This window comes from Diadema setosum, chromosome 7 (assembly GCF_964275005.1).
Source record: "Diadema setosum chromosome 7, eeDiaSeto1, whole genome shotgun sequence".
Taxonomy (NCBI): Eukaryota; Metazoa; Echinodermata; class Echinoidea; order Diadematoida; family Diadematidae; genus Diadema; species Diadema setosum.
In genome coordinates, this window is record NC_092691.1 from 29,441,836 (window position 1) to 29,458,977 (window position 17,142).

General features: G+C 39.4%; 1 protein-coding gene across 1 annotated transcript; it reads right to left on the reverse strand.

Moving 5' to 3' along the window:
- Positions 1-6,205: 6,205 nt before the first annotated feature.
- LOC140230561 (tubulin beta chain-like) lies at positions 6,206-13,076 on the reverse strand. Its single transcript, XM_072310704.1, has 3 exons — positions 12,880-13,076; positions 7,800-8,135; positions 6,206-7,493 (listed from the first exon to the last, which is right to left on the reverse strand). Exons 1-3 carry the CDS (start codon positions 12,934-12,936, stop codon positions 6,543-6,545), a joined length of 1,344 nt encoding a protein of 447 aa, XP_072166805.1. The 5' UTR covers positions 12,937-13,076; the 3' UTR covers positions 6,206-6,542.
- Positions 13,077-17,142: the final 4,066 nt, after the last annotated feature.

A 17,142-nucleotide genomic window follows, 5' to 3' on the forward strand; every position in this document is an offset into this window, starting at 1 on the left:
ACGAGTCGGATGCGCTACGCAATGACCTATTTCATTCTCCATAGGCCCTGTGTATTAAGCAAAATGACGCTGCATCAAAGCCTCGTGCCATTTTCAACCAAGTTTTTCGACGTGATGCCGACATCGTATGAAAAAATGAAGGGCACACTTACGATAGCCCAAAGTCTCAGCTACAACATACTAAAATCTGGGAGAAATTCACCGAAGCGTAAGTGAGCTAGTGCTCGAAAAAGAGAGTCATGTCAATTTTCACTGCCAGGAAAACTGCTCTCCCATAGAGATAACACGTAAGCTGGTCAAATTTGACAATGTTACTTTCAATCCATTTTTACGAGGTGATGCCGTCATCCAATCAAGATGTTGTAATTATATTAATGAAAGATCATTTAATAAGCTACAACATACTGAAATCTGGGTGTAAATTGGCAAAGGATAAGTGAGATACGCTCGAGTGAACTTGAAATTTGATGACGTCATTTTGAAAATTTACTTTTTTTACTTTATTAAGAAATTTGATATCTTTTAATTATTTTGCCAGCATCGCCAATCCATGAAATAACATGTCCAACTCATCAGCTTTCAGAATATGTAAAAAAAATGGGGAGTCACCGTCCATCCTGACGAGTAAAATCGGATTTAAAATTGGCGTTTTTTTGGCATCGTTGCACTGTATATCGCCATTGACGCGCGCGCGGAATTTCAACTTTGATTGGCCCGTATGACGTCATATTGAGTCGGATTGACTTGAAACTTGGTAGAAATATTCATTGACATTTTAGGCATCCGATAAGTCTAAAAAAACGGGAAATTTCCATTGCATATGAGCTGTGTGTGCGAATATGTGCGCGCGCGTACGCGTCCGTCCAATTTTTTCATTTTTTCCAAAAATGCTCCAAATGGTCTGAAACGTGTGCAAAAAAAATTTGAGCTCAATTTGAGCATACAAATATTTCAACGCGCGCGTACGCGCACGTTTTAAGAGAATATATGAATTTTGAGAATATGAGTAAAATGCGCATAACTTGAAATGTATGTGACGTAAATTTCATTGCAAAATTCTATTCCATTAATGAGATATGAATGAAAATGTGTTTTCATATAATGACGTCATAGTGACGTCACGGTCGACTGATCACTACGATTTTACTTGACCCGTCGTCTTTGGGACATGATACATATATGGTATAAGTTTGACATTGATAGGAAGAGGAATTTCTGAGCTAATCGATACACAAATTTTGTCCAGAAATAAAGAAGAAGAAGAAAAACAAAGAATCAGTACAGATACAGAAGGTGATCCGAGAGGATACTCGGATCACCTAACAAAGAATCCGTACAGATACAGAAGGTGATCCGAGAGGATACTCGGATCACCTAACTAGAGATTGTAATTTGTCATCACTGACAAATTAAGGTGATCCGATTTTTTTTTTTTTAATCAATGATTCAAATCCTGATCGCAATAGGCATGACCATGCAGGTTTCATCTGTGTTCAGAGACATTGGCCGTGTGATGTTTGGATTCTCATTTAGAAAAGGGAGTCATATCTACCATCTTTGGTACCAAATCTGTATACGCTATAACGAAGATACAGCAACAAGTACATATGACCTTTGACCCCACTTTGCACAACCTAGATGGCATCTGAGCAAAAAGTGGTTATTTTGTGAAATGATTCTTGTAACATGATCTTTCCGTGTGCAAAATATGGGAAAGATAAGACATGTATTCATCAAGAGACAGGATGAAACATTTGTGACCTTTGACCCTAATTTACATACCCAAGATGGCGTCTGATCAAGTAGTTGTTATTTTATGAAATAATGTACGTGACATGAACTAAACATGTGTAAAATATGGGGGTGATAGGGGCTGTTTTTCTTGAGTTATTGCAAAGAAAGTTGCAGAAACATAGAAATATCTCAATACATCGAAGATAAGCTTTAATTTCAACCAAGTATTATAACATGATCCCGACATCATATGAAAAATCAAAGAGCACGTAACGATAGCGCAAAGTCTCAGTTACAACATACTAAGATCTTAGAAAAATTCACCGAAGGGTAAGTGAGCTAGTGCTCGATAAAGACAATCATGTCAATTTTCACATCTAGAAAAATTCCCTCCCATAGAGATAACACGTCATAACGAAGAAACAGAAAGAAGTACATATGACCTTTTGACCCCACTTTGCACCGACAAGATGGCATCTGAGCAAAGAGTGGTTATTTTGTGAAATGATTCTTGTAACATGATCTTTCCGTGTGCAAAATATGGGAAAGATAGGACATGCATTCACCAAGATACATTATAAAACATTTATGACCTTTGACCCTAATTTACATACCCAAGATGGCGTCTGATCAAGTAGTTGTTATTTTATCAAATAATGTACGTGACATGAACTAAACATGTGCAAAATACGGGGGTGATAGGATATATTTTTCTTGAGTTATTGCATGGAAAGTTGCAGAAAGAAAGAAATATTTCAATACATCGAAAATAAGCTTTAATTTCAACCAAGTTTTTTGACGTGATGCAGACATCGTATGAAAAAGCAAAGGGCACACTTAAGATAGCACAAAGTCTCAGCTACAACATATCAAAATCTTAGAGAAATTCACCGAAGCATAAGTGAGCTAGTGCTCGATAAAGATAGTCATGTCAATTTTCATTTCCAGAAAAATTGCACTCCCATAGAGATAACACGTAAACTGGTCAAATTTGACAAGATTACTTTCAATCCATTTTTACGAGGTGATGCCGTCATCTAATCAAAATATTGTTATTACATTAATGAAAGAGCATTTAATAAGCTACAACATACTGAAATCTGGATGGAAATTGACAAAGGATTAGTGAGATATGCCCGAATAAACTTGAAATTTGATGACGTCATTTTGAAAATTTACTTTTTTTACTTTATTAAGAAATTGCATATCTTTTAATCATTTTGCCAGCATTGCCACCCCATGAAATGACATGTACAACTCATCAGCTTTCAAAATATGTAAAGAAAATGGGGGGTCACCGTCCATCCTGACGAGTAAAATCGGATTTAAAATTGGCGGTTTTTTGGCATAGTTGCACTGTATATCGCCATTGACGCGCGCGCGGAATTTCAAGTTTGACGGGCCCGTATGACGTCATATTGAGTCGGATTGACTTGAAACTTGGCATAAATATTTCTTGACATTTCAGACATCCGATCATAGTGAAAAAACTTGAAATTTCAATTGCAAATGAGCTGTGCGTGCGTATATGCGCGCGCGCGTACGCGTCCGTCCGATTTTTTCAATTTTTCAAAAAATGCTCCAAATGGTCTGAAACGTGTGCAAAAAAAATTTGAGCTCGATTGGAGCATACAAATATTTCAACGCGCGCGTACGCGCACGTTTTAAGAGAATATATGAATTTTGAGAAATGAGTAAAATGCGCAAAACTTGAAATATATGTGACGTAAATTTCATTGAAAAATTCTATTCCATTAATGAGATATGATTGAGAATGTGTTTTCATATAATGACGTCATAGTGACGTCACGGTCGATTGATCACAATGATACATTAGATTTGTCGTCTTTGTAACATGATGCATACATGGTATAATTTTGAAATTGATAGGCAGCGGACTTTCTGAGCTAACCTCTGCACAACTTTTGGGGAGAAATAAAGAAATAAAGAAGAAGAAAGAATCCGTACAGATACAGAAGGTGATCCGAGAGGATACTCGGATCACCTAACTAGACTTGGAATTTGTCAACACTGACAAATTAGGTGATCCGATTTTTTTTTAATCGATGATTCGAGTCCTGATCGCAATAGGCATGACCACACAGGTTTCATCTGTCTTTAATGACATTGACCGTGTGATGTTTTAATTCTCATTTAGAAAAGAGAGTCAGGTCTGCCATCTTTGGTACCAAATTTCGGTCACACTATAACGAGGATACAGAATGAAGTATATTTGATCATTGAGCCCACTTTGCACAGCCAAGATGGCATCTGAACAAAAAGTGATTACTTTGTGAAATGATCGATGTGACATGGTCTTTGCGTGTGCAACATATGGGAGAGATAGGACATGTATTGACTAAAATACAGGATGAAACATTTATGATCTTTGACCCTTATTTACATGTCAAGACGGTGTCTGATCAAGTAGTTGTTATTTTATGAAATAATGTACATACCATGAACTAAACATGTGCAAAATATGGGGGTGATAGGGGCTATTCTTCCTGAGTTATTGGAAAGAAAATTGGAGAAAGAAAGAAATATGAAAATACATCGAAGATAACTTTTAATTTTAACCACGTTTTTGGACGTGATCCAGACACCGTATGAAAAACAAAGGGGACACGTACGATAGCGCAAAGTCTCAGCTACAACATGTTAAAATCTGGGAGAAATTCACCGAAGGGTAAGTGAGCTAGTACTCTTTTCGAAAATCAATGATTTGAGTCCTGATCCCAATAGGCATGACCGTAAAGGTTTCATCTGTGGTTATGGACATTGGCCATGTGATATTTGGATTCTCATTCAGAAAAGAGAGTCAGGTCTGCCATCTTTGGTACCAAAGTCGGTATACACTATAACGAAGATACATAATGAAGTATATTTGACCATTGACCCCACTTTGCACAGCTAAAATGGCATCTAAGAAAAAACTGGTTATTTTGTGAAATGATCTTGGTAACGTGGTCTTTGTGTGTGCGAAATATTGGAAAGATAGGACATGTATTCACCAAGATACAGGATGATAAATTTATGACCTTTGACCCTAATTTACCTACCCAAGATGGTGTTCGATCAAGTAGTTGTGACCTTATAAAATAATGTACGTCACATGAACTAAACATGTTCAAAATATGGGGGTACTAGGGAATGTCTTTCATGTGTTATTGCAAAGAAATGTGCAAAAAGAAAGAAATATGAAAATACATCGAAGCTAAGCTTTAATTTAAGCGAAGTTTTTCGACGTGATTTCGACGTCGTATGAAAAAAAAAAACGGAGGACACATTACCGATAGCGCAAAGTCTCAGCTAACACATTAAAATCTGGGAGAAATTCACCGTAGGATAAATTAGATAGTGTTCGATAAAGACAGTCATGTTGATTTTCATTTCAAGAAAAACTGCACTCCTATAGAGATAACTCGCAAATGGATCAAATTTGACGAGGGTACCTTCAATCTATTTTTACGAGGTGAAGACTTCATCCAGCGAAATTTTGGATTTATTAAAACTGATAGAGTATTAAATAAGCTACAGCATACTGAAATCTGGGTGAAAATTGACTAAGGATAAGTGAGATACGCTCGAGTAAACTTGAAATTTGATGACGTCATTTTGAAAATTTACTTGTTTTGATTTATTAAGAAATTTGGTATCTTTTCATCATTTTTCCAGCATTGCCAACCGATGAAATGACATGTACAACTCATCAGCTTTCAGAATATGTAAAGAAAATTGGGGGTCACCGTCCATCCTGACGAGTAAAATCGGATTTAAAATTGGCGGTTTTTTGGCATTGTTGTACTGTATATCGCCATTGACGCGCGCGCGGAATTTCAACTTTGACGGGCCCGTATGACGTCATTTTGAGTCGGATTGACTTGAAACTTGGTAGAAATATTCCTTGACATTTCAGACATCCCATCAAAGTGAAAAAACGTGAAATTGTTATTGCATATGAGCTGTGTGTGCGTATATGCGCGCGCGCGTACGCGTCCGTCCGATTTTTTCAATTTTTCAAAAAATGCTCCAAATGGTCTGAAACGTGTGCAAAAAAAATTTGAGCTCGATTTGAGCATACAAATATTTCAACGCGCGCGTACGCGCACGTTTTAAGAGAAAATATGAATTTTTAGAATATGAGTAGAATGCGCATAACTTGAAATATAGTTGACGTAAATTTCATTGAAAAACTCCATTCCATTAATGAGATATGATTGAGAATGTGTTTTCATATAATGACGTCATAGTGACGTCACGGTCGACTGATCACTATGATTTTATTAGACCCGTCGTCTTTGGGACATGATACATATATGGTATAAATTTGAAATTGATAGGAAGAACACTTTCTGAGCTAATCGATACACAAATTTTGTCCAGAAATAAAGAAAGAAGAAGACCCAACAAAGAATCCGTACAGATACAGAAGGTGATCCGAGAGGATACTCGGATCACCTAATAATATTAGTACAGTTCACAAATTAAGAAATTGCATCATGACAGACGTTTCTGGACCTGAATCCAGATTTTAATTCAAAGTCATTGATCTGTTGAAGCAGCTTAAAATTGAGAATGCGTTGCAGGTTTGAGTTGTGATATTTGCAATTGATCTTTGATGTTGGCGACAGCTGTCTGGCTTTAGCATAAAGTAAAGTGCAATTTGCTCATCTGATTGTTGTTGTTGTTGTTTTTCTGAAACGATGAAATACTGTATTGCATCATGGCGCAGTGCTAGCGATGTGGTAGGTGATATGTATACTGGCTTCCAAGAGGCATGGTTGCTAGGTTATGCATCGAGATGTCTAGGCTGCCTCTTCGTCGAGTTCCTCCTCCTCATCAAACTCTCCCTCCTCCTCAGCGGTGGCGTCCTGGTACTGCTGGTACTCGGACACCAAGTCGTTCATGTTGCTCTCAGCCTCAGTGAACTCCATCTCGTCCATGCCCTCGCCGGTGTACCAATGGAGGAAAGCCTTTCGCCGGAACATAGCGGTGAACTGCTCAGAGATGCGCTTGAAGAGCTCCTGGATGGCGGTACTGTTGCCAATGAAAGTGGCGGCCATCTTGAGACCACGTGGTGGGATGTCACAGACGGCGGTCTTGACGTTGTTGGGGATCCACTCGACGAAGTAGCTACTGTTCTTGTTCTGGACGTTCAGCATCTGTTCGTCGACCTCCTTCATCGACATGCGGCCACGGAAGACGGCAGCAACTGTCAGGTAGCGGCCGTGGCGGGGATCGCAGGCTGCCATCATGTTCTTAGCATCGAACATCTGTTGTGTGAGCTCGGGTACGGTGAGGGCGCGGTACTGTTGGCTTCCGCGGCTGGTCAGAGGAGCGAAACCTGGCATGAAGAAGTGAAGACGGGGGAATGGAACCATGTTGACGGCAAGCTTACGGAGATCAGCGTTGAGTTGTCCAGGGAATCGGAGGCAAGTGGTTACACCGCTCATGGTGGCGGAGACGAGATGGTTGAGGTCACCGTAGGTGGGCGTGGTCAGTTTCAGTGTGCGGAAGCAAATGTCATATAGGGCTTCGTTGTCAATGCAATATGTCTCGTCTGTGTTCTCAACCAGCTGATGGACGGAGAGTGTGGCATTGTATGGTTCGACGACGGTGTCTGATACTTTTGGTGAGGGCACCACGCTGAAGGAGTTCATGATGCGGTCTGGGTACTCTTCACGGATCTTGCTGATGAGGAGGGTTCCCATCCCGGAGCCAGTACCACCACCAAGGGAATGTGTCAGTTGGAAGCCCTGGGATGAGATACGGGAGTAAAACGTCGTAAAATCAGTTTCTATCCACATTATTTGCTTAGCATTCTGTAGGAGTTTAGGCAAGTAGTTAGGCAAAATACATGCATGATTCGCACGCAATTTGTTTTCTTATCACAATGCATACTTGGAGATCTGAAGCAGTCAATGTTTTGACATACCGTGACATATATTATATTTCACTTTCTCTTTTCATGTAAAACAAATTAACAAATAAATTACTTGCTGTCCAGGCTTAGACCGCCTTGGGGCGTCGATTACGTAATAATGTCGACTCAGAATCATTACCTGTAGGCAGTCGCAACTCTCCGACTCTTTGCGAACGACATCGAGCACGGAGTCGACCAGCTCAGCTCCCTCCGTGTAGTGGCCCTTGGCCCAGTTGTTCCCGGCTCCGCTCTGGCCGAAGACGAAGTTGTCCGGTCTGAAAATCTGACCAAAGGGTCCCGAGCGGACCGAGTCCATGGTGCCGGGCTCGAGGTCGACGAGCACCGCCCTGGGCACGTACTTGCCCCCAGTGGCCTCATTGTAGTAGACGTTGATTCGCTCTAGCTGGAGATCGGAGTCGCCATGGTAGGTGCCAGTGGGGTCGATGCCGTGCTCATCTGAGATGACCTCCCAGAACTGTGTAAAGCGGAAATAAGAAAGAAAAAGAAGTGAAAAAATGAAAAAGGGAAATGTTGCCACTACATGCCACTTTCATAATATTCTCTCTTACAGATGTGATCTTGTAATGCTCATCATCCTTCAAATTAATGAAATTCTTCCATCGAGGTGTTTTCATTGCAACTGATTGACAAATTTACACATTTTTGACATCGATTTGACAAATGATTGACATCAATTTACGTCGATGTAGGGCAATTTGTCAATCAGTTACTCATCATCCTGTTTTGCAATCTTCCTTGAATCTTTTTACCTTTTACGTGTAGATGGTTATCTGCGTGAAAATTAAATATCGCAAGTTCAAAAAAAAAAATAAACTCTTTCAGCGGTGGAAGAAAAAAAGAAAGAGTAAAAGACTTGTGCCTCATCGATCAGAACCCCATGTAGCCCCTTTACATACTTTATTCTGTCATCTTAGGGTATAGATCACCGGTATTTTCTGTGGACAATGTCGGGAGATATTTGCTATATCAGTCTACATGAGGCGTCGTCTTTCAGCAAGCGTGTTTCTTGTCTAGGCTTTGCGCCGACCTAAATATGAGCGTTATTTCTTTTTGAAATAGAAATCACCACAGGGACCCTGTGTACATAATACAGTATGGCGACGTGTTAAAGCTTTCTGTTTGCAGAGTGGAACAAAAAGAAGGACACTTTGTGTGAAATTGACACCGAAGACTGAAGAGGAGCAGTCATTATTCTAGTCTTTCTCGATCAGACATCGATGATGTTGACTGAAGTTGACTCAAGTTGGAATTTCTGTCTGACAACGATATACCCTGCTATAAACTGTTGTCATTCGTTAAAGGGGATGGCTAGTAACTGATCAGTGGGAATCAGTGGGAATGCTAATCATTTACTCGCCATCTCCTTTAACTTCTGGCTATTTTCAAGCAGAATATCTGTGAAAACTACGCCTGATGTTGGCATGTAGGCCTATGTAAGGCATACGTTTGTTGCACGTACGGAGAGAGGGAGATAGTGTGGACACTGAGTGTGGATGTATGAAATAAGTGTGCGTTTTGTTAATATGTGTCTAGTTATGCAGTAACTATATAAGACTAGAACAAAAATAATCATGCAGCATTCAGTACTCTAACTATTGCAGCCATGGGGTGCGGTTGATATTTCTTTATCATTATTCTGCCACTTGAAGTTCTAAAATCAATGATGAATGGTGCCGAGTCCCCAACTTTGAAATTGTGATGTGGTACGTGATGTGTGACTTCATTCTATTGCCGATAATGAAAATATCAACAGCGTGATATGTCACGATACATTACTGAATGCGCAATACTCATTACATAATTGGATGTAACTATTATTATGTTAACAGAAGACACTTTCGGAGAATGCCAGCTAAGGCGATTGGCCCGCCGATTGACCCTTGTTCTTGTGCGTTTTTGCAACTTTTAAGCTGAGGAAGGCTGCTTTCAGTTGGAACCACTGAGACAAAACTTCCAACGTGGCATTGGGCCATGTAATTTGTGATTTCGTTGGCACAGCAAAGAAAAAGTCAGACGCTCCTCTCGCCCTTTCGATTTCGAGTCGCAGCTAATTTGTTTCCGGGTCGGGTCTGGAGGCGAGACCTTGCCCGAGATCAACCCTTGAACATAAAACGATTCAAGAGGAGCTCTGCTATGAATTCTCTCACATAACACATCATGCGCCTGGCACACAGCCGCGGAAAGCAGCTGAAAACAAATTAGCCATGTGTTCCATTGCTCACATCCATAGTGTCAACTGAAAACCCCTCGGGTATTGCACACCGGCGCGCCAACAGAGGGGGAGGAATGAAAAAGAGCATTGATACAAAAAAAGAAAAAAGAAAAAAAAAGAGCTAGTGGTGATCATGCATACTGCTGCTGAGCGTAAGCCACCGAGTGCTCGCCACAATTCATTCCATTTCTATTACGCGTAAGCCTGAATCACCATCATTCTGACGCGCAATCACCACAACACCTGCTTACTTTTCTTTTGCCCCAGCTTGTACTTTTCCAGAGTAGATGACACGGTTTCGACGATCGGAGGTCGAAAAGAAATGAAGCAAGAAAGAAACGAGTGTGGCCAAATCTAGACTAATACAATACAATATACGTCATTTTGCCCAGCGCTCCAAAACATTTCGTCGCAGACAATGGCAGATCGGGACTGAGTGGAGATGTCTGCCATTTTGTAATCGGTGTAAATCTTTTTAATATTCGAGTTCATTGGCTCTGAGTTGTTAAGTCTCTCACATTCTGTCTGGAGACGGTATAGCCGTATTAGCAGAGATCCTCCCCAACTTGTTTCAAAGCATGACATTATAGTAATAACAATTTGATAAAAATAATTATTATCATGTGTGTGTGTGTGTGTGTGTGTGTGCGTGTGTGTGTGTGTGTGTGTGTGTGTGTGTGTGTGTGTGTGTGTGTAGTCTAAATGGCAGGGGCCGCGGAACCATAGGGGCAGCCCCCCCCCCTTCCCATTTTTTTTTAATCTGAAATAAAATAATCGAACAAAAATCGCAACACCCATGACTTTCCGAAGGTTCCATCCTTCCAGATTCTTTCAAGCAGGGGGGAGGGGGGGGGGGGAGGTACAAGACATGTACCTAATCCTGACTGATGATTGTAAGTGGTATGACATGAATCACATAAGTGGGACTTCGTAGTAATATACTCTCATGTAGGTTTCATATTACACTCCATCCAGAATACGTGTAGATGAGAGCAGGAAGCGCCCGTATTTGTGTTTGGTCTCGTATAGCTTTTTTTTTCTTCATAAGTACATGTTATCAATGCACTCGACCGCGCTAGTTTCGAATCAAAAATAATTCGCTTCCCTGTTGATATTTATATACTATATAGCATCATCTCTTTCGCTTGGATACCCTGGGATTAAAGACATATACATGCATTATCTTCCCATATGTGTGTATGTGTGTTTTGCATGTTGTGTGTGTGTGTGTGTTTTTTTTTTTGTATACTAATGCACAGAAAACATTGCAGTATCGAACACTATCAGAATAATTTTAGACCCTATGAAAGATGTAAGCCCCAAAAATCTCTGTTGTTCTTTATCATGCATGCTAAAGCTAATGTAAATTGTTATCTCTGTTCACAGGCACTATATGACATTGTACATGTGTATAGGCCTATTATGTGATTTGATCCGGTTAATAAAATGACTAGATGAAAATGCGATATAAAAGAAATCCGATTCGTTAAACGTCTAGACCACGCGTATGATGACCAATGATAATTGTTAGAAGAAAGATAAGGAGATTAATAAAGAAATGAACAAAAATAGGCCTACATAGATAGTAGTATACTGAAGGCCAACATAATGATAAAAAAACCCCAAAATAATGATTTACATAAAATATATATATTATTTGATACTTCCTACCTGAAAATCTGATTTCTGATTAGATATGCTAAATCGTTTATGACATTTAAAGTGCAATTGCATATCATCTTCCGGCTGACTGCTAGATGAGTAAGAGTGATATCAGACAACATGAACGATAGGAATTTTCATCAAAATTACGACGGGGGGGGGGGTGGTGTTAAATCCTCTACCCCGAACATGATTTAGAATCTTTTTTTTTTTTTTCTGTGCACAGACCAATGGCAGTGTTGTGAGTTGATGACGTCATCACTCCGGCCAATTTGCATAATGAGGATACCACCAATATCAGACTGTACTGTAAAAATATAAGCCAAGTACAAAATTCTACGAATTCCTCATTATACGTTTCATGCTAATGAAACTTTTACCTTTTGTTTGACTTCCGCGATGATGTACTAGAATAATTAGAAAGGCTCATTTTACTAAACGATGTGGTCTGAGGGTATAAAGTGTGCTAATAATCATTTCATATTATGCACAGACAGACACACATACAAATCTAACGATGCAGAATGCGCACAAAGAAGTGCACACACAAACACACAGAGACACACATTCACAGTACACTCAAGGACAAAGTCCGCATGCTCTAGAAAAAGCCGGGCGGGGAAATCTTAGAAAACATCTGGTGGACAATGAGTACGCCCATCAACCATGTGGGGCTGGCTGACCCCATCCATGCCTCCCCTTATGCATTAGTCATCATGGTACCACGGTGAGGTCTGTAGCATGATGAGTAACGGCGAGTTTGAGCTCTTGCAGCAAAATTTCAACAGATCTTCTGAAGCAGAGACGAAAAACGGATTTGATACTACTTTACTAGCAAATTTAAAGGAAATCAACAGTAAAATTTCTGTTTCTGAAATAATATAGAGATAGAGTATTATGTCCCCTTGAAATTTACTTTTATATACAGAAGTCAGACTGATACTGGTGGTAATAAATTTGCTTTATTTAAGTCTTACACAAAAATATGGCTGAAGTAGATGCGGAAGAGATGAAATTGCTTTACAAGTATAAATTTGAGCTAATCATCTATTTCTTTTGCTCGTAAACAAACTCAAAGGAAAATATATTATTTTATTTTTATCAGCCATAGTGCGTTCACACGTGATCAAGGCGAGCGAGGGAGAAGTAAGTGGCACTTTAAAATGGGCGTGAAGAAATGTCTACGCTGAACGAACCGTGTGCTCTTGCATCTCAGGGAGGACATCTTACGTGATACTTCCTAGGAGGGGAATAAATCACGACAAGATGGAATGTTTTTGTCGTTCAAAAAACAACCAAAAAATAAAAATGCTTTCTTCCCTACCTTGGCACCGATCTGGTTTCCGCATTGGCCGGCCTGGATGTGAACAATCTCGCGCATTTTCAGTGATTTTGTGTCTTGCTATACTAAGGAATTGCACGGAATGGAATGGAAGATTGTCTCGACCGGCCGGTGTACCCTTCTTCTGTGGCTGTGCGCTACCTTCAGCAGCTGTACTGAATTCAAACTTCACTGAGGGCAGGGATTTACGTTCTGTTGAAGAGGTGGCCTGCCTTATCAGCATGTGCAATACGGCGCATATTATTAGGGATCATCTCAGAAAGTTGTTTTCGATTTCGGCCAAAATGCGTGCAACTCTTTGCTGTCCAGTGCTCTTCTCAGCATAAACGTACGAAATCCACTCCTGTCCTTCATTAGCACATTCGCCATATGTTAGTGAAGAGAAATGCGTGAATATCCAATATCAGTTATCACCCAGACAGCGAACATATGAGACGACCCTAGTAATTGCTGTCGATATTCTAACCAATGACAGCGGTTTTGACACATGACTGACGTGCTGCTATAAAAGAACCACGTTGATTGGACACAACACCCACCGCACCCTTGGATAATCTGAAGAAAAGGGAAGTCCTTCATGAATAGCAATGTTTGAGATATATATACACTCGGCGAGTTCTTTGAAAACATATGTGTATATAACAGAAAGACATTTTTTTTTTTTTTTTTTTTTTTTTTTTGCATAGGTCTCAATGGCTATCTGAACAGATATTGCTTTTTTCATTAACATGGCTATATCCAGCCACCGACTGGCATGGATCGTTATCACAACGTGCGACAAAATAGGCACAAATAATAAGAGAGCAGATCATGAATAAAATACACTCATAACATCATCATCATTATCATCATCATCACCATCATCATCATTATCATCATCATCATTATCATCATCATCATTTTCATCAGGTATTGTCTCACCGAAATATATTAGCTAATGTGAAGGAAATCTAAAATTTTAAACGGGATTTAAATTAGTTGATCATTGTGTTTTATTCACAATACCCTGTGAAACTAATTATGCTGTATTGCTGTTCATCAAAAGACTGAGCTATGTGTGTCGGCTAGCTCAGTTGCGAATTAGAAAGCACAATAAACAATGTGGGTATTTGATATGCCACATTGGCTCATGACACTGTGAACGGCGATGCAGTCAGGGCGAATGAATGTCTTGTCTCATGTGTCTGATGGGACTCACTGTCTGACTCATACTTCAACTTTAAAGGGCCAGATCACTTTCCTTACCGATTTCATAATCAAGGCGATTCAGTCTGTCCTGAGTATTGCGCGAACGCGAAGGAGAGAATAATCATATCGCGAGATATCGGCGTCATCTGAATTTCCTTTCCCGTGTCAGTAGCATGCTGTTTAAAGAGCAGCAATGGTTTTTTTTTTTGTGTGTGTCTTTTTTGTATTTTAATGATGTAAAGTTCAGTCTATTTATGTTCATAAGTGGATGCTACACACTTACGAGAAAAGGGGACCGATAACGGAAATACATTAAGCACATTTGTAAGTAACAAACATAACAAGCATAATAATACAGGAACGTATATCAATAGCATTGTAACTTCGGACTGAAATTTGTCTTATAATCATTCATGACCTGTTTCCTTGAAATATGGAATTGTACCTGAAATTGTCCGGCATGTAACAGACCGAATCAATCCAAGTAAAAAAAAAAAAAAAAAGGAAGCAAGTTTAATGGACGAGCTGCGTAAACAGTGATGGCAGCAACAATAATTATGATTGATATTTGCAGCCTTATTGATCGTTGGCCATTCTCACACACACACACACACACACACACACACACACACACACACACACACACACAGTGCTCTTTTATTCGCTTTTGTCAGTGTGTGATGAAACATTTCATTTCTCTCCCGGCGGGAGACAAAAACAAGAAAAGGATTAGGGCACTGGTCCTCTCATTTTAGTCTCTAATTTCAAATATAGTTTCACCAATTTTTAGAATTTATCCTCTCCAATCAGTAATTTCCGTTGATGTTTCAATCACAGGGGTCATGTGATACTGAGAGAATTATTGTGCATTGAATTATGCCTGTTCTCATATCATTCAAATTTCATTTTTGTGAGGTCTCTTTCAGCCGTACGAGGCTGTTATAATTTCATGGGTTACTAAGTGTTACAAAAAAAAGTAAGCTTTTTGAAACATTTTGATATTCTTTTATTTTTCAATAGAACCGAATCTGTATGTATAGGTCCCAATCATGAATTAGAAATAAGTGTGTAGTTTGAAGTATCTGAGCCTGTGTTGTTGTTGAACTCCCATGGTAGTCTTGTGTGTGTGTCATAGCGCGACTTGAGAAAATCAGCCACCATTATTAACAAACAGAGATGTTTCTCCACGTTGACATGCCAAGTAACGCGTGATTATGTCTGAACTTAGCCGTTGACTATTTCCCGCACTAATTGCAACGATCGATTGATATTACGTAACTGACAATAATATGAGGGTATAACGTAGCGAGGACAGGGTTTGCAATCACCCTTAATTATCTGGCTGATCATTATGGATGCAGGGTCAGATAATGTGTTCTTTCTTCCTTTCTTTTTCTTTTTCATTTCTTGTTACGAGATAATATTGTATTCATAGAGTTTATGAATACACAAAGAAAGAAAGAGATACAGATAATGGCAGAGTAAAGAGATGGGTAGATAAATGAGAGAGAGAAAGAGAGACAGATACACAGATTGACAGTCAATAAACAGAGTGAGAGAGAAACATATAGGGAGAGAAAAAGATACCAGTATTTCATACTTTTAAATGTGATGATGTTCTAATTCAAAGAAAAATCAAGCCGTTAGTGGAGGACAACTCGACTATATTTTCTTCTTCTTCTTTTATTTTTATTCTTCTTCTTCTTCTTCTTTTCTTTTTTTTCTTCTTCTTCTTCTTCTTCTTCTTCTTTTCTTTTCTTTTTTTTTTCTTCTTCTTCTTCTTCTTCTTCTCCTGCCTTTGCTGCTGTTTCTTGTCTGCTGTTGATTTTTTTTTAGTCTTTTTTTATATCTTACAGCACATGTGTTGAGGTTTGATGAGGAACGCTCTCTAATCAGTCAGTTTCCTGCTTAGTGGATTGTGAAATAGAGGACTTTAAACGGAGAATGGTGCGGCGGAAGTTTTTCATGAATTTAGTTGGACAAAAATACAAATCGTGCCAATATTAAATCCGGTGAAATAAAGCGTTTAACCGCTGCTTATCTCAAGATTATTTTACCTTTTCTCCTTCTCTCCTCCTTCTTTTTCCTGAACTTCCCTTTTCTCTTATCTTAGTCACCGTCATCATTATTGTAGACCCTAATCATTCATCATGATTACAGAGGTTCTTATAGGTAGTAAACGTTTGTTGATGGTGCATGACTGTTGATGTGACCATGAGAGCTGTATCTTTGTTGATATAATCAAACATCGCCATCCATGACAATACTATTGACGCGATGAATTTGAAAGCCCTCTTTCTTCTTGTTGTTGTGTTGTTGTTGTTGTTTTTTTTTTCACTGATACCAGGGAAGTGGGTCCACCACAATGCTACTGCTATTACTACTACTACTACTACTACTACTACTACTACTACTACTACTACTACTACTACTACTACTACTACTACTACTTTTACTACTACTACTACTACTACTACTACTACTACTACTACTACTACTACTACTACTACTACTACTACTTTTACTACTACTATTACTACTACTACTACTACTACTACTGCCACTACTGCTATATACTACTACTACTACTACTACTACTACTACTACTACTACTACTACTACTACTACTACTACTACTACTACTACTACTCCTATACTGCCATTACCTCTGCAGGGCAGTGATGGGCATACATGTATAGGCCTAGTTGGTAGAGGAAAAGATGAGGAATGTCAAAGATGCATTTCAAGTGTTCAAAGCTGGACGTATGAGACAAAGCTAGAGCCTCATCGAAATAATGACGGCCTACCCCTCCCCCTAAAGGTGGGACATCAATGAAGCGAGACGTGGAAGAAGATGACTCACTAAATGGACTGACTCACTGCAGCGGAGATCTGACGACGGCGACGGGAATGACTGCGCTAGTCTCGATTCAGCCACATAATCATTGGAAAAATTCAGATTTGGAATATATTTTGAGATGCGGTGTTTCGTAGTCATTTAACAGGTAATTATGGTTGTCTCTTCTTTCGCAAATATAATGTCTGCTTCCTTTCGAA

Bases quoted from the DNA above. Each gene is read 5' to 3' on its own strand.
- LOC140230561 (XM_072310704.1), bottom strand. From the start codon at position 12,936: ATGCGCGAGATTGTTCACATCCAGGCCGGCCAATGCGGAAACCAGATC. The intron at 8,136-12,879 runs GTAGGGAAGAAA...CGCTTTACACAG, and splicing joins GAAACCAGATCGGTGCCAAG to TTCTGGGAGGTCATCTCAGA. The intron at 7,494-7,799 runs GTAATGATTCTG...ATCTCATCCCAG, and splicing joins AGAGTTGCGACTGCCTACAG to GGCTTCCAACTGACACATTC.